The sequence below is a fragment of the Musa acuminata genome, chromosome BXJ3-2 (assembly GCF_036884655.1).
Source record: "Musa acuminata AAA Group cultivar baxijiao chromosome BXJ3-2, Cavendish_Baxijiao_AAA, whole genome shotgun sequence".
Lineage (NCBI taxonomy): Eukaryota > Viridiplantae > Streptophyta > Magnoliopsida > Zingiberales > Musaceae > Musa > Musa acuminata.
This window is the reverse complement of record NC_088350.1, coordinates 31,638,598-31,661,172: the sequence shown is the minus strand read 5'-3', so window position 1 is coordinate 31,661,172 and position 22,575 is coordinate 31,638,598. Positions and strand designations below refer to the sequence as shown.

The 22,575-nt window shown below is 39.1% G+C and overlaps 5 protein-coding genes across 11 annotated transcripts; 2 read left to right on the top strand and 3 right to left on the bottom strand.

Moving 5' to 3' along the window:
• Positions 1–25: 25 nt before the first annotated feature.
• On the bottom strand, positions 26–4,409 carry LOC135631928 (BTB/POZ domain-containing protein At3g50780-like). Of its 5 annotated transcripts, none has more exons than XM_065140077.1 (4): positions 3,858–4,163; positions 3,494–3,749; positions 2,526–3,333; positions 26–1,204 (listed from the first exon to the last, which is right to left on the bottom strand). In XM_065140077.1, the coding sequence occupies exons 3-4, from the start codon at positions 3,183–3,185 to the stop codon at positions 266–268; spliced, it is 1,599 nt and encodes a 532-aa protein (XP_064996149.1). In that variant the 5' UTR covers positions 3,186–3,333; positions 3,494–3,749; positions 3,858–4,163; the 3' UTR covers positions 26–265. The 5 variants fall into 5 exon arrangements, with proteins under 5 accessions (XP_064996149.1, XP_064996148.1, XP_064996147.1 ...); XM_065140076.1 differs by having other exon boundaries at positions 3,864–4,163; XM_065140075.1 differs by lacking the exons at positions 3,494–3,749; positions 3,858–4,163 and adding an exon at positions 4,235–4,409.
• A 3,192-nt stretch (positions 4,410–7,601) lies between these two features.
• On the top strand, positions 7,602–12,626 carry LOC103975310 (small ribosomal subunit protein uS9c). 3 transcript variants are annotated; one of them, XM_009390242.3, is made up of 3 exons: positions 7,602–8,015; positions 10,673–11,006; positions 12,469–12,626. In XM_009390242.3, the coding sequence occupies exons 1-2, from the start codon at positions 7,638–7,640 to the stop codon at positions 10,958–10,960; spliced, it is 666 nt and encodes a 221-aa protein (XP_009388517.2). In that variant the 5' UTR covers positions 7,602–7,637; the 3' UTR covers positions 10,961–11,006; positions 12,469–12,626. The 3 variants fall into 3 exon arrangements, with proteins under 3 accessions (XP_009388517.2, XP_009388514.2, XP_009388515.2); XM_009390239.3 differs by lacking the exon at positions 12,469–12,626 and adding an exon at positions 11,672–11,878; XM_009390240.3 differs by lacking the exon at positions 12,469–12,626 and adding an exon at positions 11,667–11,878.
• An 81-nt stretch (positions 12,627–12,707) lies between these two features.
• LOC135631768 (protein JINGUBANG-like) lies at positions 12,708–14,597 on the bottom strand. Its single transcript, XM_065139644.1, has one exon. It carries the CDS (start codon positions 14,481–14,483, stop codon positions 13,074–13,076), a length of 1,410 nt encoding a protein of 469 aa, XP_064995716.1. The 5' UTR covers positions 14,484–14,597; the 3' UTR covers positions 12,708–13,073.
• Positions 14,598–15,706: 1,109 nt separating this feature from the next.
• On the bottom strand, positions 15,707–16,487 carry LOC135631769 (cytochrome b6-f complex subunit 7, chloroplastic-like). The gene is made up of 2 exons (XM_065139645.1): positions 16,330–16,487; positions 15,707–16,247 (listed from the first exon to the last, which is right to left on the bottom strand). Exon 2 carries the CDS (start codon positions 16,222–16,224, stop codon positions 15,835–15,837), a length of 390 nt encoding a protein of 129 aa, XP_064995717.1. The 5' UTR covers positions 16,225–16,247; positions 16,330–16,487; the 3' UTR covers positions 15,707–15,834.
• Positions 16,488–21,441: 4,954 nt separating this feature from the next.
• Positions 21,442–22,344, top strand: LOC103976222 (LOB domain-containing protein 36-like). The gene has a single exon (XM_009391433.2). It carries the CDS (start codon positions 21,442–21,444, stop codon positions 22,342–22,344), a length of 903 nt encoding a protein of 300 aa, XP_009389708.2.
• The last annotated feature ends 231 nt before the right edge of the window (positions 22,345–22,575 follow it).

The following is a 22,575-nucleotide window of genomic DNA, read 5'->3' as shown; positions in this document are numbered from 1 at the left end:
AATATTTGGAGCATTTTGATAAACCTGATGAGCAAACATCAACTTCAACATACCTTTGCATTTCTCACAAGCCAAAAGTGCCATTTTATCAGCTGAGCAGATGTTACAGTCACACTTTCTACATGTGTTTCACGCAAAAACATACCTGATGTTGCCTCTCCAATCTTCCCATCCAGTACAAATTTTGTGCAGAGTTTTCATTCAAACTAAGATTATACAATCCGAAGGCAGCCATTTTCTTCAAGCCTAACTACAAGTCTAAAAGTTAACTTTTATCTGACTGCGGATTTATGCCCTGGTATTCAACATAGGGCCTTATGAAAGTTCTCCTCCACCAAACTTCAAAGGCTCTCTGAAGATTTGGGCAGTTGTCGCCAACCTTCAGGAAACTTCCCAACCAAGAAAGCAGAATACTCTGCTGATCTTCTAAAGGAAGTGTCAAAATGGTTTGGCCAATTCCTTCCTCCACAACCTTCCGATCAAATGATCTGCAACCATGTTGTAACCAGCTGTAGTCACCAATGAGTGGCTGTAGCCAAACTTGTAATAGCAGCTGCCTGGTGTCCCGCGGCGGAAGTATCTCTCCTTTTCCAATACCAACAAAAAGCCTCGCAGTGATGCAGCTAACGAGGTGGCGTGACATGATTGGTAGCTTTGAGTGTAATTCAGCAAGCTCGTGCTGGCCAGCCCACAACACAGCAAATTCATCTGCTGCATGCCTGTCAGCCAGAATCTCAACTAACCAAAGAAGATTATCTGCCTCGAGAGCAATATGCCGCATTACAGGGTCTTTGCTGTCCAAAGATTTATCTGAGAAACCAGGCTCAGATGCTTGTCTAAACAGATCCAACAGTGATTCCATGCAGCTCCTACATGAACTGTAAAACAACTCAATGCATATGTTTACAGATCCATTTGTCCAAATATTGTTTTCTTTCAGAAGTTTCAGCACTAAGGATTTCATTTCTCGCCGACCTCTATCTTCATTGCTTTTGAGGACTAACTCCATTATATGTGCAAGAGTGTCATTTGGTGGATCTGATAAATCGGAAGCTACTCGCTTCAACAGAGGGCTTGCACCATAATTCTGCAGATGTCGGATAGAAGATACCACATTTTCTTCTTCCTCTGCAACCCAAGGGACTGCTTCCAAATAATCTAAGCAGGATTTGATGCATGCACGGAAGCCAAGTGATTCTGCAACCTGTTAAAGACCAATTCCAATTACGTGAAGTCCTTATCAAGTTAATAAGACTTGGTAGACTAAAGTAAAGAAACTTGGAACATCTTGCAACATAAAAGAATGTAGAAGTTGGACCTGATAGAGCCATCTAATTTCTATACCATGCTCACCACAAGGGCTAAAGCGGGTCGCGTAATACCTCATCCAAATCCATTTTGCATTGTATTAGAACAGATAGTATTATATAATTGTGTACTTTATAATATCATATTCATGTATCTAAATTGGCTACCTGTAAACTATTGGATATGGATGCTTATATGAATTTTCTATCTATAACTTAAAATTGAAAAGGAACAATGACTTACTGTAAAATTATTGGTTTACCTAATAAACAGAAGCATAATGTTCAAGTAAACCTACTTTATATATACTTCTAATATCACTTCAACTGCCAAAATTAAATAAATATCCAGTAAGTAGATGCATACATCCAGAATATGGAAAAAGCAACAATTTGCATATGGTAATTATATGACCCTGTTTTACTGTTCATTCTAACATCTCAATATTACATCATGAAGCAACCATTCCCAAATTCTCTTTCACAACTTGCATGGATATATTAAGCGAAATCTTCTCTTCTCCTCAAAGCTAAGTCAATATTAGAGTTCATTATAGACTATTGGTCATACTCCATCATAGTCACTATGGCATCTTAGTATGGGATTCCATTATCACATAATATGACAAAGATTTTCTCAATTTGACTTAACAAAAAAACTACTTCAACCTTCTAATATCTACTGTTGACTTTGGCTGCATCTTCCTTTTCTAATTTCTATTCCTAGATAACATCATGTCAGTAGCTAATTATGTCCTTAGAAAGTTCCCATTCTTGGTTTTTAAGCAATGGGACACCATGGAGAAAATGCATTACTTTTGAATCGAAGTACATAAGATGTTTTCATAGTAAATCTCAACAAAATATAAGCTTCTTGAAAATGTGGCCATTATTTGATGCTTAAAATCTTATTTGTTTCTGAGTCCTCGAAGACTTTTCTATTTGTAGTTATAACGACCACAAAAAGGGCAGCCTGCATTTGAGCTGCTTTGGACTCTTGAAAGTACATGAGCTATAACCCACAAGTTAACAGCAAAAAAAGAACCTTTTGTAACTTAATAAAAACATCATATCAAAGCTGAGTTCATTTGGCTAGGTCATTGTATTGTGTCAGTTTATTGGTTTGCAGATAATTCTATATGTAAAACCAGAAACTAAAGCTTGGATCAGGAAAACAAAAAATAAAGATAATTCTGACAACACAAAGCATGAATGAACCTTGATTATGCGTAGCACACGCGGAACACTTTGCTTGATCAGTTTGTGCTTAAGTTCTTTGCAGTACATCAATCCCACTGTCTCAACATAGATCTCCACATCTTCACAGTCTGCTACTTCAAGGCATGGTACTGGAGACTGCACAGCAAGCTTATCTGCAAAGAAACGACTATTTTCTGCAAGAATGTTCCAATGCACACTCATCCTCACACAGATTCCTTCCTTACCAAACAAAATCACTTTCAAATCGCTGGTCTCAGGCTGGCCAAACCCCACTGATATCTTGCGTTGCAGATTATCAACATTTGGTTTTGGTGGCCTCTCTGATGGCCTCTCAGGCACACTTGCTGGACTGACAGCAGCAGGAACAGCAGTATCGGAAGTCGGACATCTCTGATCATCCGAAACAACCTTAGACCCTAATGAGCCGGAATGTGTTTTCTTATCGACTGTCGAAGTCGCTGTCCTCTGAAGTGATGAAGCCCTCGATCGCAATGGAGATGATGCTTTGCTTTTGCTTTGGTGATTATGATTTTTGAGGGACTTCTGAAGAACTGCAGGAGAGGGACAACACCAAAACCCTTCCGGGGTTACTGCAATGGGTACATTCCGGATCTTTGTCTGGCCCTGCTCAAGCCTGCCAACTCTAAAATCTGCCATTTATGTGACTTCTACTTCCTAATAATCTTCCAAACAAGAAAGCATTCGCTCGAGGTGGGCGTCAGCTGTGAATCTATCAACTTCAAAACCTTATTTTCTCATAACAAGAAAAAACTGTCATCTTTAGAAAATGGCACAACATTTATACCTGCAAAGAAAACCGAAAAAGAAATTACAAAACATAAACCGCATAAGGATTCAAGAAAAGCACTTTCAAATAGCATTTCAGGATCCAATAACTGAAACATAAATGAGATTGCAAGAGACATCATCAAAGAATAGAGAGATTTAAGCATGAGGTTAAATACCGTGAACTTCACAATATCCGGACTACAGTATGGAATCAAATGGTGCTTAACTTTGTTCGACATCGAGTTAGATTCAGCAATTATAGGACAGAAAAGGATCCAAAACCTAAGAACCACAGGATGTAATGCAAAGTTTCAAACTTTATTCTGAACTCTTCGCAGAACGTTGAAAGATACAAGCTTTCTCCTACTATTTTCTATGCAAAGAAGAAAGATCCAATTTTTCAGCAACTGAAGACCGGGTCTCGGTGAAAACCTAAGAAAACATCAACGGGGAGAAAGATTCGCATATAAGCAAGGAAGAAAAGAAGGCTACGATGCAACTATAGCACCAAAAAAGGGCTTTAAGAGAGCTGAAAGTAACATTTACGCCATCTAGGCATGGGCTTCTCGTTCCATCCACCATCTCCTCGTTTTGCTCCACATATTATCCTTGCCCTGTTTTCGGATCCTAATGATGGAAGCGAGCTCCTGTGTCGAGCATGGATAGCGAGAAATGATGGGTTGCTCGAATCATTTCCCTCCGATTCAAGTGGCAGAAAAGATGTAAACTTTTGCTTTACCAGATACGAGTGTCGCCACTTTATCCCTCCAATTTATTCCAAGCCATGAACCTCTCGCTGTCCATCTCTTTCTCTCTCTCTCTCTCTCTCAAACTTTTGTACAATATTAACAGAGCACCGCTCTGTTTTCGAGTTTTTTAGACGAGAGGAAGATGATATGACCAAAATGCCTCTTTACCTGTGATGAGCTCGATAGAACAAGGAGATTTCGCACGAGGTGCGATCACTGTTCACCGAAATCCCACTCTCAAGTCCCAGCAGCAGCAAAGAAGCCATTAGAGGGCGAGAGAAGGATAGGCCTTTTGCAACAAGAGATCTGGCATTCGAGTCTCCAGCTAAAGCTTGTCATGGGGACCGAGAAGTAGCGGGAGACCGGTTTCCATTCCAATTGGGTGCTTCTGTGTGCTGGTACTCGAATACTTTACGGTGCTCCACACAAAACAACAAAGCATGTTCATTTCTGGGGCCACACACTGCAATTCCTGCAGCAGGAAGGAGCAAAGAACGTTGGATTCATTCACTCAATAATGTTGGTGGGTGTGTTTAGTTAATTAGTGGAAGCTATTGGGATGTGCATGGTGCACATGGAGAGACACAGAGAGATAGAGAGAGAGAGAGATGAAGATGTCTTGGGGAAAGATTTAGGACATATATATTTGGATTGCATGGTTGGATTCTAGAGAAAAGGATGGATTTTGTGTTAAGGAATAACGATGGTAAACTTGTTCTCTTGTGTGTTTGGACTCACTGCACTGTCCCCATATAATTTGCTCTTTCCACTGGTTTGCATCATTAGCTTGTATTGGACTAAGACTGATGGAATGTTTGAACTTAAAAAATATGAACATCAATCAAAATGCCCACTTTTGGTTTTTAATTCATGAGATTTGATCATTGGAAAGGGAATCAGAATAATCAAATTGTTGGTGGTGGTGTGTGGTGTGTGGTGGGGGAGTGAGATTCCAATGCTTGTTTCCTGGAATTCAAATCCCTTATTTGAGGGAAGTAGAAACCAATCTCCCCCTAAAAAATAAATAAAATGAGCTTTTAAGATGATCAAAAATCAATTTTATAATTAAAGTACATATAAAAAAAATGTACTAGTATTAGGTTCTATGTAAAGCAAATAAAATAATACAGAAATGGAGTAATATAAAATATAACATATAGATAATTATAAATAGTTACATTGCACTTTTGATCAACTGTCCTATTGTTTCATGAGAAATAAATAAATATATATATATATATATATTATTTTAGATTGAAAGAAAGACTCGAACATTTACTTCAATACTTAAAATGAGTCAAGTTTATAATATATGATTGATCTATATGAAAATAGAGGTGAGCCGAGATTTTCGACTTGATCTCTTCGATACTAAATCACTATGTCAAATCATTATTGGAACAAATAAATCCCATCACAACTCAAAAAACTTAAAGCTGAAGGCTTCCTTGCCATTTGTATGCATGGAGGACCGACCAGAGCTTACATCCGGAAGTCCTCCAGAGTCCTGCAACCCACCACCTGTTCGATGAATTGCGACCTTCCTCTTCCTTCAGAATGTTTATATGGAAGGTAAAGATTTCGCTGCTATTATTATTGTTTTAGCCAATCACACAGATAGAGAAGCTAACAAAAAAGACTCACAAGTTAGCGTACCTTAGTGGCACTACTGGCCTGGAAAGACGAACGGTGTGGGAGGAATTGAAGGCGAAGTTCTTGTTTCAGACTTGGTCTGGCTCAGTCCCCTTCCCATTCAACAAGTTGAAGATATGTCACTGTTCACTTGTTTTGTCAACTTCACCCGTGGGTAGTATGGCGACAAGGCAACTTTACAGGGCACCGAGTTTCTAGTTTTGGGGCGTTTCCTCTTTCTTTCTTATTGGAGATACAGAGGTGGAAGATAAGGTTGAGTTGGAAGCTTGTGAAGGGCTCAATTATGCTTGCTATGTACGATGGATTTGCCAGAAGTCGCCAACCAGGCATAAAGCGTGATATTGGTATGTATTGTTGATCGCATGACTTCTTGGTCTTGCAAAATTGAGCAGCGGATTGACAAGGAGGAAGAAAGGTGGAAGAGAGACGAAAGAAGAAGAGGGAAAAGAGAAAAAGGTTTAAGAAACTTAGTGCAGCCAAGTGGTAGAGAAAGGAAAGGAAGGCTAAAAATAAACAGTAAGTTACAAAGATAAATGTGTATATTTTAGTTCATACTTATTTAATAATGAAACTTATTAGTGTCAAAATTGATTGTCCATCTATGTCACAAAATTGATCCACTTTCTCAAGATCATGACATTTAGAGAACTGAATCTTTAAGAGGTAGATGTTTGTTTGTAAGATGATACCTTAAAACAAAGTCTCTTATGTCATAAGAAGTCACATGCAAAATTAGTGTTGGGATGTATTCAACATGATTACTCTGATGTTTAAATTAATTCGTGAGAGTGAAAAAGAAAATATTATATCTTAAATCATATCAAATATATTTATATTTGAATTGATTGTATGGAGGATGATTTAAAAAAAAAACTTATATTTTAGGTATTTTTCAAACAATGCCTGTAAGAAGATTACTATTTGCACCTTTATTTTTACTATTTATAATTTTATCTTAATTTGTTTTAATATTTATAAATTATCCCTTAACAAATGATGTAAATAAATTTTTTTTTCATCCTCCTCCTCCTCTTCTTCTTCGTCTTCTAATATTTCTCATCTCCCTCATCTTTTTCTTCCTTAGAAGATGACATCAAAGGGGGCAACAGGGTTAGATAGTCCGACAGCAATAATGAATAATGTTGAGGACAAATGATAGGGTAACAACGTGCGATGATAGCAATAAGCAAATCATTATCGATAACGAGAGTGAAGTAAGATATTGTGAGGAAGAAAAAAAAATAAAATAGATAATATAAAGACTATAAATAATAAAAATAATATTTTTTTATAGATCGCCAATAATAAAAGAGAGGTTGTAAATAGTAAGTTTCTTTCTTGAATTATACTTTAATTTAAAAAATATTATAACTATTGTTTCTCCTCTATCGCCCATCTTTCATTGTTTATCATAACCCATCATTCATTGTTCAGAAAGGAAGAAGAGGGGAGGAGAGAAGGGAAGAAAAAGAAAGGCGAAAAGATGAGGAGGAGAGATAGTTTGAATAGCTTTTGAATTTGATGATATTTTACATATAAAATAAAATAAATATATTATTTAAGAAATAATCAAATTATAAATTTTTTTAGAAAATTTATCCTTTATCAAATTTATTTGAAAGATGCATGTTAAAGAGATTACACGGATGCCTGCATATAAATACATCCTAGAAATCAGAAATGAAAATCTAGATATCAAAATTATATATATATATATATATATATATGAGTTCCAAGCAACTAAATATAACGATTCAAGATGTCCGTTGCATCTTATATAACGGTATATAGAATGTTTCACCATAACCCCGAAATCGACGGTGAAGATATCAGCCGTTATCCACCAGCTTCTTCTCCCGGCTTAAAGCCTATCCACACTCTTATCCCTAGAAATGGTGAAGAGGAATAGCGAGTGCTAATGGCGACTACCTCGCTCTCCTCCCTCACCGTCGCCTTCTCCTCTCTATCCTTCTCTTCCCACGTCTCCTCTAGTAATAAGACCTTATACTCTCCTTGGATACGACGTCGTCGGACCGCCTCGCCCCTTCGGTGGAACTCTCCCACCGCGATCGCCTCCTCCACCGCCTCCTTCCCCATCGCTGCCGTATCCGGCGGTGCGGCTGTCTCCGCCGAGGACTTCGAGGGGGTGAGCCTCGAGAAGTACGTGAAGTCCCGGCTCCCTGGCGGGTTCGCCGCCCAGAGGCTCATCGGGACCGGCCGGAGGAAGTGTGCCATAGCTCGCGTCGTTCTCCAAGAGGGAACCGGGAAGTTTGTCATCAATTACCGTGATGCTAAGGTTTGGAACTTTTGCTCTCTTTCGCCTAAGGTCTGTGATATACTCGTAGAATTAGGCGCTTTCATCCTTATTCGAAATACAAAATTGCTATTAAAAAAAAAGATAAATAAAAAATTGATTCTTTATGCTAATACTGCAAACAAGTAACGATTTTGGCAGTATGCTAGCTTTGATTTTGGGGATATTAGTTGTATCGGATCGGGATTTGAGTCTTGAGTCATTGCTCCCCATTGTGAAATTTCATTAAGCTAGAAGTGAAAACGGAGATAGGGTTGATATTAAATTTTATTTCTGCCTCCTAACTAGACTGAATGGAACTAAGATACTCCTTTTTCCTGTCTCAGGCAAATTTGTTGATGCTGGCAAACTGATTTACACGTGTTATTTCAGTTGTTGTTGTCGTTTATCTTGAAACACAATTAGTGCCTCTTTGTGTTCATCAAATATAGAGGAGTTACTAGAATCTCAAGCATAACTCATGCCAACTCTGCACAGAAATGAGAAAAGAGTAGTGCTTTAAATGCACACGAGAAACTCAGACAAACGAGTCATGCAAAATGTGTCAGTGATCTAGGAGGAGTGATGCAATTCATTTACAGTCATTAGATTAACGGAATCGACAGTTAGGATTATCTGGGTATCCTTTTTGGGTTTCTCTTGTGGTTCCAGAAAACATTTCTCAGTGAGAAAAGCTGGCATAACAACCACCTTATATAATCTTGCTAGTTATGTTTCTGCTAGCCCAAGATAATCATGTTCTACATAACAACCACCTTATGATGTGACAATCAATGGTGTTTTATATCGCAACCATGATAGCATCTTAGGGTAGTGCATGGCAAATGACAGTGTACAGCCCATGCCTCCTTTTTATCAGCAGAAACTTTTTTAAAATGAATGAATCCATCTAGTTAGTCTTTCATTTGGTTGCTAAGTTCATATGGTTGCTAAGTTCATATGCTAATGTTGGTGATGTGAGGAAGGAGGAAAATATTGAAGGGTTTGTCCCAATCAATGTTTCAAAACATCAGTGCCAGTTTGATACTAGTTCTGCCTTGGAAGGATTGCTGATGTTTTTAAAGTTTATGCCTAGGGATTGCAATAAACGCCTAGAAGAAAATTCCACAGACATAGTATGAGTTTGGTATTGTTAGGTAACAATTGTATCCAAACATGTAGTAAGCTCTCAACATGCATATGATGATATGCATATATCCTACTATTAGAGATGTAATCTCAGCGGTACTTGTGGTGCCTATTCACTGCTCATGATAACAAATTGTCAAACACTATAGATATGTAGGTTGGTTCAGTTCGAACATGGATTGTCTTCTTAGGCACTTGTTTTAAATGCAATGGATTTCGCTTTCTTCAGCTAGGATCTTTTTCGGAAAATTACTATATGATTTGATCATTGGACAGGATCCTGTTGATGGATACTCCGCCGTCCCTTCTAACCTTCCTTTTGCAAGTGGCCACATCATTCATGAAACTTGCATCAATACCTGAGACTCGTAGAATAAGGCCCAATTGGCTTTTTTACTTGCAGCATGAATAATGGTCAAATTTGACCACAATATTTTGCACTAGGAGGGGCCTATTCCTGACCACTTGCTCCATGTCAGTGATCACCATGATGATTGTGCGTCAAACAACCTAAAGTTGAGTAGTCGAGCAAGATCCATCTCAGGCTATTTGGAGTGCCCCTCTCGCAGTTGATCGACCATCAACAGTGGTTAATGCGATCAACCCTATGTCATCTTGTGTCATGCTACAACCATCTTCCTTTGCACATGATTGTTAGGGCATAGTACGATCTACTGCTGCGAGCATATTCCATGTTTCACATGCCTGTGATACATTTGTGTCTTGAAAGGTTGGGTTATGCTATTTGAATCATTGAAATTAGAGATCCAACATCATAAATGTTATTTGGCTTTGCAAAAATAACCCAAATAAGCACATTAAAGAAATCCATATTAAATAATCTTACTATAGGATCCATACCAAAGAAGTTGAAAACAACTAAAGAACCAAACTATTAAAAATATCACTGATCTTTTGGTCTTCTGTCCTTGTTGTTTTTGACCCAATCAAATTGGTAGCTAATAATTTAGCAATGACAGTGTTGCCAAGTCTAGTAAAGTATAGTAAACAACCTAGACAATCCAACCATGTCATGTCAAAAATAACTAGTTAACCATATCCCTCTTGTATTTTTGGATCAGTCAGTGTGCCCTATGTCTGCAGATATATCTTGCATGTACCAGATTACCACGACTTGGAAAGTTCCACGTCATGTGTAACTGTGGTTCAAGAATTGAGACAAAAACAGTCTCTTTGTGTGAAGGTACAAGGTTGCACGTATCTGATCCTCACTGATTGCACACTAGGTTAAGCCTCTTGCATTAATTTGTCCTTTTTGACGCACTTTAACATTAAGATGCAATGAATCAAGTGATGCCATTGGAACTTAATGTTAAGGTTTTTACTGTCTATGACTTAATGTGCTCTCTAAACTAGCACTATTGTTATTTAAGTTTCACATTCAGTATATTATAGTTCTTATTTTCTGTGAGTACTCGTCAGTGTTGAACATTCTTATAGCTGCAGAAGCTTTTTAACAACTTTACTAATAACTGGAATGAAATGTACAGGAATATTTACAGGGGAATCCTTTGTGGCTGCAATACATCAAAACTCCATTATTAACCTTAGGTTTTGAGAGCAGCTATGATGTCTTTGTCAAAGCTCAGGGGGGAGGACTCTCGGGTCAGGCCCAGGCAATTTCTCTGGGTATCGCACGTGCTTTGCTTAAAGTCAGTCAGAACCACAGGTCTCCTTTGAAGAAAGAAGGTCTTTTGACTAGAGACTCGAGAGTTGTTGAAAGGAAGAAAGTTGGTCTGAAGAAGGCTCGAAAAGCTCCTCAATATTCGAAGCGTTGAAGTATTAGCATTTTGATCAACTATCTGCTACTTGAACTTATTTCTTGTAAGTATTTTACATATTCTTGCTTTCAGCTTCATGTGGTCTACTGTCAATTTTTTTAGAAAAAATAGTTGACTAGCTTTAACAGTAAATTTTTTTATATTTTGGATTGAAGGCTAATTCCTTGTAACAAAAAGGATTTGTTTTTATAAAGCAGATAAATTTGATCGAAATAGATCCTTGAGGTTTAGCATTATTTGGACTTAAGAATAGATATCACACTTCTTCCCTGGCTGCTGTCGGGAGATATTTATTCTTAACCTTTACAAGTCTAACATGTCATCTTTCATCTGGTTTTGACACTTATTTTTAAAATTTTTCATATCTAAACTTTGTTTCATTCATCCTTCTGCTAACTGCAAAAGTATATCTTGGTTGATATATACGGAAACTATTCTTTTTTTTCCTGGATGCTTGAGTATTTTCTGCTTTGTTCTTTTCACCGATGATAATTTTGACAGTCAAAACATCCCCAAGGGGAAGTTCCACTGGAAACTTCTTTTGAAATCCACACATCTAAATCAAGTTGGTGTTGTGTTGTAAATGGACTTGGTGGGGAAAAAAAAGCGAAAAGATGACTGTGTCAGTCGCAACTGCACTCTAAAGGTTGTTCGAACTGATTATACTGGTTTGTTCCATATATTTGACTGTTATCTTTTCCAGTGCAGGTTTTTTAATATAATCCCAGCACACTCAGATGTTTCTTTTCGGTTTGCCTATTCTCTAACTTTGGTCGGAACCCAAACTCTCTTTGAGATAGGCTTCTCCTTACTTGAGCTGGGAAATGCATCTGGCTTTTGTTTTCGATGGACCATGTGATGTAGCGAATTTCCATTATGCCCTAATTATTTGGGAATACATTATCATTCACAGCTTGTTGGTCTTTTTCTCTTTTGACTGTGTATGACAAGTTGGATTCTCTTGCTGCCATCCGTCCATGTTAACTATGTAAAATTTAAGCTTCCATGGATTATCAGGGTGGTTTATCCTATCCAAAAAGGGAAATCAAAGAATTTTTTTTTTTAAATTGCTTTTACAATTGGATGTAGACCAGTTTATTTTATCTCAAAATGTGGTTGACAGACCCATCATGAAATTGGAATTATGTAAATCTTTGGTCCTTCACTTGGATAATCCTTTTTGTTTCCAAAGATCATTGGACAAAATAGGTTATCACAATGTTTCAGTTGATTACTTCACTAAGGTACTATTTGGTTGCTCATAAGTGAGCTACCATCAAGTTTACTTTGCATCAAGCTGTTCACTATCATTTTATTACTTGCAAGTAAATTATTTGCAGTATATATATTTGGCTAAAAGTTAATATTTCTCATAGAATCTCACAAATGCATTATATGCAGATACCAAGGGCCCATGATTGGGCTTTCTCTTCTTAATTAGAGTTATCCATCAAGTTTTCTTTATGTATTCTCACAATTTGTATCTCACTATCGTCTACTTACAGGTGTCATGCCCACCTAAATATCAATTGGAGCCCTGCCCTGCAAACAAACTTTCCCCACCTACCTACCTTCCCAAGTTGTGTGGATGAACACTGTCTCTCATTCTTCAACTCTGCTTTCCAACTGCTCATGCCTAATATCTGTTGTGCTTGATGTGGCATTTCTTGTGCAGGTAAACTTGTTCTCAATCATCCGCTCTCACAGGCTGGTTTAGTCCTTCCAAACTTGTGAAAGATCAAACTCAGTTCTCAAACCACAATAATACTATACAAAAAGAAACCCACCATACAAAGTCTCATGGAAAACTATGTTTATCTGCCATCCCATCTTTCCACACCCTCTTATGTCTCTTTTCCTTCCATGCTTGGACTTAACCGCCTCCGTTACGGATTCTAGTGGGACCCAGACTCCAACGATCTTTCCAACTGTCGGGCAGGTTGCTGACACTGTTCCATAACCTTTCTGATGGGGCCCAGTTATGGAGGTCTGTGATAGGGCCAGGCTGGAGGAGAGTGAGTATTGGGTGGAACGACCGGGAAACGTCTTCTTTCTCCTGTAATTAGTATGTGGATGTTGTGCCGAGTAGCAGTACACGTGGCCACCGGTATCAGGGGCTGCGGCCAGCACACGCGTGCGAGGGCGACCGCCGTGATGGATAGCCGGCGCTCGCCCGCACGTGCCGTGGAGCTCCACGCGCCGCCTCGGGGGACCACCTCCGCTCCGCCACCCGCCATATCTTGATAGACTTGTCCAGGCTCCCGCTGTATACCACGTACCGCCGGCCGGCCGCCCTGTCTTCCTGCCCCTGCTCCTCGGCTTCCGCTTCCACTGCCAGGCACTTGATTGGCCCTGCGTGACCGGAGAGGACGGCGACGGCACCGTGCGCCCCGCTGCTTTCGTCTCTCCGCCACACGCGCACCGTTTTGTCCGCCGATCCGCTCGCCACAATGCTCCCGGCGGCCGCGAGGCAGAGAACCGACATCCTGTGCCCCCGCAGCGCCCCGCCGCTGGCCAGCGATCCTCCTCTTCCTTCCCGCTGCCAGTGGTTCACCACCCCATCGGACGATCCGCAGTACACGAACCATGCGGTCGTCACCACCGCGGTCACGGCGCTGTCTTGTCGCAGCAGTGTCTGCACCGCCACGTGCCTGGTGGCGAAGGCGCCTCCGACCTTGCCCCCCGCTGCCACCTCCCGTCGCCACGCCTTCACCGTCCCGTCCGCTGACCCCGTGAACACCAGGCCGTCGAACCCGGCGGCCACTGCGTTGACGGCGTCGTCGTGCGCGTTGAACGACTCGAGGCACTTGGAGTCTGACATCCGCCACACCTTGACGGTCTTGTCCCAAGAGCCGGAGTAGAGTATCCCGGAATCTTCCTCCAGGCTGAGGCACGAGACGGCGTCGAAATGGCGGAGCCACACGGCGGTCCTGTGCCGCCTCGCCTCGACGTAGTTGGAGGGTTTGATGGAGCTCATGAGGAAGTCCGCGAGAGTGGGGAGAGTGCCGACCCGCTTATTGACGGAGGAGTCCTTGGAAGAGGTACGCCACACCCGGATCTTACCGTCCTGGTGGCCGGTGAATACTCTGTTCCCGGCGATGACGATGGCCTTGACGAGGCCGCTGCTGGACCTGAAGCTGGAGAACTCTTGCCAGCCCTTCCAGACACGGATGTTCCGGCTGTCGGATCCGGCGTACAAAAGATCGCCAGCGGCGGCGAGGGAGTATACGTGGCCTTCTTGGCAGACGAGGGAGCCCACGAGGCCGGTGGTGATGGCGGCGGCGGTGGGGAGATCAGGAGGGAGCTGTTGCACCCAGGGGGAATTTGGGAGTGGGGAGGAGCCAGTCGCCGGGTGACATGGGGAGATATTGCGAGGGAAGGTCCCGGTGCTCGTCAAGAAGCGGGCGGCGCCTTCGCCGGTGGCGGGACGGGGCTCGTCAACGGAAGGGTTAGTACGTAGGAGGTCGAGGAGCTTGGAGGAGCGCAGAAGACTTGCACGAGCTCCCTTTTGATCTCCCATGATCAATGTAGATCGAGAACAAACACTGACGCAAAAGTACAAAACGTTGGAAGCGAAGAAGAAGGTGGTGGAAAGAGGTCGCTCATAAAGCAAAGAAGCACAAAGGCCATATCGTGCCTTTATATCTATCCCCCATCTATCCATATTAGTACAGAAAATTACTTACATATTCCTCAAAGTTATTGATTGAAGTATATAGCATGCCATCATTAATTTTGTTGTAGAAGCAATGTTTTCTTGATAAACGATTTTTGATGAAATATTTTGATTACTTTCAAAGAGTAATAAGTAGATTTAATGATCTCCCACAAAGGAAATGATCAGCACACACCTATGTCTTCAAAGTTAATACGAAGAGTTTGATGCTTATATGTCAGTGATATCCATAGCATATGCTTTCACCATTGATTGCGTAGTCAAGTAGGTTGGTTTCTTGCCCAAATGCTGAAGCTGATGGCAAGAAGGTTGCTAAGAGGACAATATCAATCAAAGACATGCATTCTGTCTTCCACAAACAAAGGTGAGCTTAGCAGCTGGCGATGCAACACAGCCGAAAGCCAGTGGCCACTGAGTTGCACAGTGTCTCAAGAACTGTGAGATCACTGCTCCATCTTCTTTTTATGATCACTGCTTTCTTTTCTCTTTCTTGGCCTAACTTCTTAATCCTATCCTGATTCATAATTTTAGATGCCTGAGATAACAATGACATTATCTATACTCCTTATTTTGCTCGCTTCCTACAAGAAATCCTGTAAAGTGGCTGAAAGCAGATCGTAGCCAGATGAACCTCCTTGTGATCGTGATCCGTAATTTTGGATGCATGATTGCTTATACATGTTTGTTGATGTCTATTTGGCGATTTTGTGACAGCATATTTGTTGTGTACTCGTGTTCTTGGGGTTCCACGATGGACAGAGGATGTGGAATTGTCCTATATGAATTGACCAATAGGTAAGGCGTAGAGGTTTCGTGCATGAAGTTGATCGATAGTTTCGTGCAAAGAAGTGACCAACCAAGTTTGAGTTTCCTTTTGTGCTCTGATGAGCAGAGGATTGGTTTTCACCATTTCTTAAAGGAATCTAATTTCTCTTTTAAGGACAATAACACTATCTGAAGCAAGCAGTCCTGCATGTTCGTGATTCTTCAGATAATGAACTCTTTATCTTGACAGGAAATTTATAGAATCAATGCACTGTTGCTAGTCTCTCTTAGAGGACTTGGAATCAAGAAATTGCCGGCAATATAGATTAGCCAAATTACCATCTTGAATCGAGTTCATATCAGCCAATACCAGAAATGGCAGAGTTCCGCCACCTGACGAAGAAGGAACTTACAAGCAACCACTACTTGCCTACGACTCTGATTCCTCCACCCACGCCTCCACCCGCAGAAGCACGAACCCGACCGCGACGCCGACCAGCACCAGGCCGTTCATGATCGCGGCGATCCGGAAGATCTCCTCCGCTGCGTTGCAGGTGGAGGACAACGCTCCACCCTTGCTCTTCGTCTTCCCCTTGGGTGGCGCCCTCAGAGAGCTCAGAACCTTGGCGAAGGAGGCGGCGGTGCATGCCGGGAGGCCCAGGGACGACACGTTGTTGTTGGCTTTGAGCCCTCCGAAGCTGTTCATGCCTTGCATGTATTTCACACTGTGCTTCCTCCTCATCGAGGAGTTGAGGCTGGAGCATGACACGGCCGCCGCTGCAGGGACTGCTGCTGCTGCTGCTGCAGAGATTGCTGCCATTGGTTGGTGTGAGAACCCACACTCTGTATACAAAACAAAGTCACGCACAGGTTAGTGCTGATAGGATGCTGCCGCAGGCACAATGGTAAAGGAAGTGGTCATCACCTGTGTTGTGCTGTGGGTTCAGTGATGGAAGAGTTGCAGTGGTGGAGGGGAGAGGGGAGAGTTTTGTATGAGAAAGGAAAGGAGACGAGAAGAGGATAAGGTGGAGGAGAAGATGACTGGCTGCCAATCAAACTATATCCTTGGCTGCTGTTGCTGACCAAGAGAAAGTGAGGTCCAAAAAATGATCCAAATTGCTTGGTGAAGGGCCACTTCTTTTATGAGCCCAGATTGATCCCCTCATCCCCATCAAATTTCCAGCCATGGTTAATCATACAATATCATCCTATTTCATATCAAACTCATGATTTGTTTATGTTGGGTCTAACCATACTTGGATTGATTGATACTAAATTTAATTTATTAAAAAAATAAAGAAAATAAGGAGAAGAGGAGAGATAAAGTTTGGTTTTGAGGCTTTTGCTAGTGATCAAATGGTTAAACTTCGTTGGTTTTCACCCAAATTTTATGTAAAGAATCTTTGCAATAAGCTCTATAATCCTAACGGTATCGATCTACAATTTATCTTCTATAATATATTTTTTTATTATACTCACTTGATAAGATGTAAAATTTTTTTTTCATGAAATCTAGGATGATGATATGAGTTCTGTGTTCTTAATGTTATTACGGTTCTCTAGTTATTTTGAAGAAGATTTATTATAAATCTATTATCATTATTGAAAATTTGAAGTGGATTACGGTCTTGTGATTTTTTTTGAGTTTTTTATATAAAAAATTCGATGTCTCACTTTATGATTAGATCATTATTCTACTATTTACGCTGCTCTAGTTAGTATTCATTTTTTTTTTGTAACAAGTTGATATTTTGACGATGAACCCATTTTGATACATAAAAGGAATTAAATTATTCTACTACGTTAGTTTTTCCAAGTGTATCAATTGTGTGAAATCATTAAGCTCCATTTCTTGACACGTCCCTTGTACTCACTTATAGCGTATATACATGTTAAGTATTAGAATGCTCGTAGACATATATTTTGTGGTGCAACCATACACCTCAATGACCTATCAATCAACTCAGAAAATAAATGAAAACCTTCATACATATGTCTATATATAAAAAAATAAATTATACATGTATATATTAATATTGAGTTATATGTTATGGTACATGCACTTGGAACCATATTATAAATTAGTTGAAGCATAAGGATCATTATGTTAAAGGAGGACTGTCAAAATAAAGTCAAATTAGTTCAACATCATGTGTGTGTGAGTGTGATTTAATGTCATGGAATTAGAATTATGAGCATGATCAGGTGGATTAAAAGGATTACTCAACAAGTAAAAAATATGCGTTTATGGAATACTTTCTTTGGGTTGTAAATATAAATATATATTCACACAATATGTTTATGTGGAACTATAGCTTCATCTTCCCTTATCACTAATAATTATATTTGGCACGTTATAATTTATCATATAACTGCATTTCCTACCTTATCATTAAAATTTGTGATGAAGACTTTATTGTAGAAGTTAGAATAACTTGATTTTTGGACCAATGAAAATGCTTTGAATATAAAAATATATATAATTAGTTATTTATTTATTTTTTTAAATAATCTATTATATATGAGACTAAAAACGATTAACGAATGAAGAGAGAGAGAGGACAAGACAGAAGAATAATAAAAAAAAACGAATCAATAAGATGAGGAAACATAATATACTACTCCTAATAAGATGGAGACGACAATCGATGATGACTAATAGAAGGCATAAGAATATCTTTATTAAAGTAATAAAAAAGAATACTCCTAATTAAAAATAAATTAGAGGTGTCTTTGAGTAAAGCCCAGTAAAAATCTAAAAAAAAAAAAAGTAACTTTGAGCATAACAGGAAAAGGTAGGATTACTTTTATAAAAGAAGTAAAAAAAAAAACTACAAATTAGCCTAAGAAATCACAAATCTATATGAACAAATTCTCAGAAAAAAAATATATAATTTTGGGTTTTTTTTTGACAGAGCATCCCAAGTTTCGAAAATTCTGAAATAATTAAGGCACTATTTTTATTTTCACTCAAAATAAGGTTTCAATGTTAGACCGACTCACAATTGATTTAGTATGGATGAGAAAACATACACAGTTTTTGAGGCTCAGAGCTCGATGTATATTGTACGGTTTAACTCTGTCTTTTTTGTTAGTTTGAGCATTGAATCTTGAAGAACACAAACGTCGTATAAGTAAATTATTTTTTTTGGTTTTTTATCAATTAATAGTTATTTATACATGAGAAAATGAGTTTATTGAAAGTATAAAATCTGTAATATATTATATTAAATACGAAGAGCGGAAGGTCTAGAATAAATAATTATGATAGTTTCTCCCAACATCTTCTAAAGAATTTTAATTTATCTAATTATAAAGGATTAGTTATATTATATATATCTTATTCAATTATAAATGATCATAAAATCTAACATTTCTTGCTCAAAAATAATGTTTCAAAAGTTGATTGTTGTTTAAATCGTCTGAGCAATGAATCTAGAAACTGCTAAAATCAATTTTACCATAAAAAAAACATTGCAAGAAAACTCTTACATTTTAGTAGAAATGAGAAAAAAAAATAAGGAGAATAAGAAAAGCAAACTATTAAGAAGGTGAATAATCCTTAAAAATACTTTAAAAAATATTCTACTAAAAATATCAAGATATTGCATAAATCCAATGGTGGTTTGGTTGAAATGAAAAAAAAAATGAAGAAAAAAAAAACCACAGACTGGCCATATACTGAATATATCTGAAATATATAGAAAATATTCTATAAATTCAAGTTTTGTTATAGAAGTCCATTTGATTGGAATTAAAAGCTTTCCTCCTAATTTTAAAGCATTTGAATGAGATTAATAATCTAATTTTAAAATCAGACCAAAATCAAGTTATTGGATACCACTTTTTTGACCAAAATTTTACCATAACTTTAGAACATATTTAAAAGTTTAAATGTAAAAAATTATTAGATAAATGCATCATATTTTGATAAAAATAAGAAAATTATAAAAATAAAAAAATGGGAACTATATATATTCTGAATAAATCACAAAAATATCAAGACAATTCTCTAAATTAGAATAGTTGTTATAGAGATTCATCTGGTAGTAATTTAAAGTTATCTTTAATAAGGTTAATATACTGATTTTGAGATCAAACCAAAATTAAGATATCGAATACCAATAATTAACTTATTTGGACCAAATATTTACTATAACCTTAGGACATATTACAAGCTCAAATGTCAATAAATAAATAAATAAATAATATTATTTTTTTAATTGGAAAAGTGTTATAGAGGTTCATTTGGTTACAATTGACAGTTATTTAAATTTTAAAATATTTGGATTATTCCTTGAGATCGATACTTTAATTTCAGATCAAACTAAAATTATGGTATCAGATACCAAGAGTTAACTTTTTTAGACTAAATTTTTGCCATAACTTTAGAAAATGTTTAGAAGCTTAAACATCAAAAATATTATATAAATACATCAAATTTTGATAGAAATGTAAAATTATAATAAAAATTAAAAAAACCATAGATTGTGTAGATTTTAAAAAATAGAAAAAAATATCAAACAATTTTTTTAATAAGTAAATGTTGAAAAAATATGGAGAAAATAAAAAAAAGGGTAAACTCTTAATATGTTGAATAAATTAGAAAAACAAAAAAATAAAATATCTAAATTAGAAAATATCTTGTACATGTCCATATGGGTATAATGTAAATATTTTATGAAGATTTCAAATGATTTGGACTCCTCCTCATATGTGATATCTTATTTTTTGATTTTACCTCAAAAATAGAGTATCTATCATATATCAAGAGTTGACTTTTCGAAGTTCAATTTTTTTGCTATGGGTTGTTCATATATTTAGATGCTCAAATGTTAAAGAACAATTAGATGGATTTATACTAATTTTCTTGAAATAAAAATATTAATAAAATAAAAATAATATAATAGTTTTATTTGAATAAATAAAAATAAAATAAAATATCTAAATTATAAATATATAAATAAATAAATAAAATAAATAAATATATATATATATATATATATATATATATAAAGCGAAGAACACACGTCCATGGCAACCAGCAAACAGATAGGACTGCCGTACACGTACGCACAGGGTGCAACATTCATTGCATTCACATCGCCTCTTGTGCAGTCTTCTTTTCTTTCCCTTTCCCGCAGTGAACACGAATCATTTTGGCATCCACAATTTAACACTCCATTAATCTTACCATCATATATCTTTCTCATAAATAACACCAATCTTGCATAAACTAATACCACGATGATGCCGACGTACCGACGATGGAAAACAAACAAAGAATTACAAGAAATAAACAAACGTAGGAAGTCTTTTTCTTGGTAATTATTACTGTCATTTCTTCCTTGTCTTGAAACTCCATCATCTTCTTGTAGGCTTCTTTTGGGATCTGAACCTCCTCCCTCCTCCTCACATCCTTCCTATCGAAGCGGGCAAATAAAGGCGACGAGCTTTTAGTTTCTTCTTCGTCTTCTTCACTCTCTTTCTCCCTTTTTTGCCTTCTGAGGCTTAGCTCTTGTGCGTCTCTTGTTTGGCTGTTCAATGGAAGAGTCATATATGGTATATCAGATCTACTGATATCTCCGATCACCGTCTTCTTTCCTACTCTGTAGAAGACAAGTCGAGGGAGACCGGAGGGGATCTAAAAGCTTTGTTCGGGAAGATCTCGTCCTTTTTCTCTTTCCTATTTCTCCCCTTATCGTCGAGCCTTTCGGACTGCGACGTGCTTCCACTCGAAGAGGTGGTGGAGGAGGAGGCGGAGGAGACATGTTATGCTTTGTTCCGATTTAGAGCAGGTCATGAAAGCCGGAAAGGTAGTCTGTCAGATCTCTGTCTTCTGAAACGCCCTGAAGTTGTCTTTCCTGAAACCCTAATTCTATTATTAGAGTGCCTTGTTCTTGTTTTGGTGCAATTATTAGTAGCAATTAATGACCGGAAGAGGCTGACAGGCATTTCGACCTTCAAGATTTGTGAACTAGTTTCTTTTCTCCGATCAGGCTCTTTCCTCTTTTAAGAAGGACAAGGAGAGGAGTGGATGTCATCGAACGCGCCGTGCGGGGCCTGCAAGTTCCTGCGGCGAAAGTGCACGCCGAATTGCTTGTTTGCACCATACTTTCCGCCGGATCAGGTGACGAACTTCGTGTATGTGCACCGCATGTTTGGGGCAAGCAAATTGGCGCGCATGCTCGGTGACCTGAACCCCGCGCAACGACAGGATGCCGTCAATACGCTGGTCTATGAAGCGGAGGCGCGGCTCCGCGAGCCCGTTTATGGCTGTGCGGGCTACATCTGCCTTCTCCAACAGAGGCTCGAGCGAATCCAGAATGAACTCTACAACGTCGAGAAAGAGCTTGCCACCTACATCGACCCTGCTGCCTTCGATCCCTTCCTCCCCCCTCCCCACCACCAGCATCAGGACCAACACGGCCACCACCACCGCCAAGGGTTCTATCCTTCGTCCACAGCGACCTACGGCGTCCTGGGAATGGGGACCATTGCGGGGCTTGGTGTTGCCGCACCCGGCACATCGCACTACCCGCAGATCTTGATACCTGAACAGGCGCAGCAGCAGCAGCCGCAGCCGCCGCGGATAGTGGAGGCGCAACAAATGGCCATGGCTGCTTTGGCTGCAGCGAGAGAGCAAGACATGCTGAGGAGCTTCGAGCAGCAGCAAGAACTGGCCAGATTCAATTCCGAGTTTCTGGACAGCGGTCAGGGCTATAATAAGATCGATTCTGGCACCATGGTGTCTGCAATGCCGGCGGGGTCGCCCTGTGAGCTCCCGCTGGTTCCGGCGCAGCCATTCGAGTTGTCATTTGCTGTGCATCCTCAGCACTACCCCGAACAGCAACCCCAGCAGCAGCAGTGGCAGACACAGACGCAGCACCATAGAGACCAGAGCCATTACGGGAGGAGTGACATCGGTCCGTCATATTGAAAGAACGAAAGAAGCATTCAAATATATCCCTTTTAACTCCTGGCAAAAATCAGAGATCTCTCTTCCTTCTCAGATGTATAGAATTCTCCTCCTCCTCTCTCTCTCTCTCTCTCTCTCTCTCTCTCTCTTATATATATATATAATAACTTAAATTGTATTTTCCTTTCCACTCATCCCAACATGTAAATCTGGACGTTCCTAAAACTTGGACTTCTTGAAGCATTTTCGAGT

Coding starts and splice junctions, on each gene's coding strand:
- LOC135631928 (XM_065140075.1), bottom strand. CDS start 3,185: ATGGCAGATTTTAGAGTTGGCAGGCTTGAGCAGGGCCAGACAAAGATC. Junction 1,205..2,525: donor GTGTGCTACGCATAATCAAG/GTTCATTCATGC, acceptor GGTCTTTAACAG/GTTGCAGAATCACTTGGCTT.
- LOC103975310 (XM_009390242.3), top strand. CDS start 7,638: ATGGCGACTACCTCGCTCTCCTCCCTCACCGTCGCCTTCTCCTCTCTA. Junction 8,016..10,672: donor TCAATTACCGTGATGCTAAG/GTTTGGAACTTT, acceptor TGAAATGTACAG/GAATATTTACAGGGGAATCC.
- LOC103976222 (XM_009391433.2), top strand. CDS start 21,442: ATGTCATCGAACGCGCCGTGCGGGGCCTGCAAGTTCCTGCGGCGAAAG.
- LOC135631769 (XM_065139645.1), bottom strand. CDS start 16,224: ATGGCAGCAATCTCTGCAGCAGCAGCAGCAGCAGTCCCTGCAGCGGCG.
- LOC135631768 (XM_065139644.1), bottom strand. CDS start 14,483: ATGGGAGATCAAAAGGGAGCTCGTGCAAGTCTTCTGCGCTCCTCCAAG.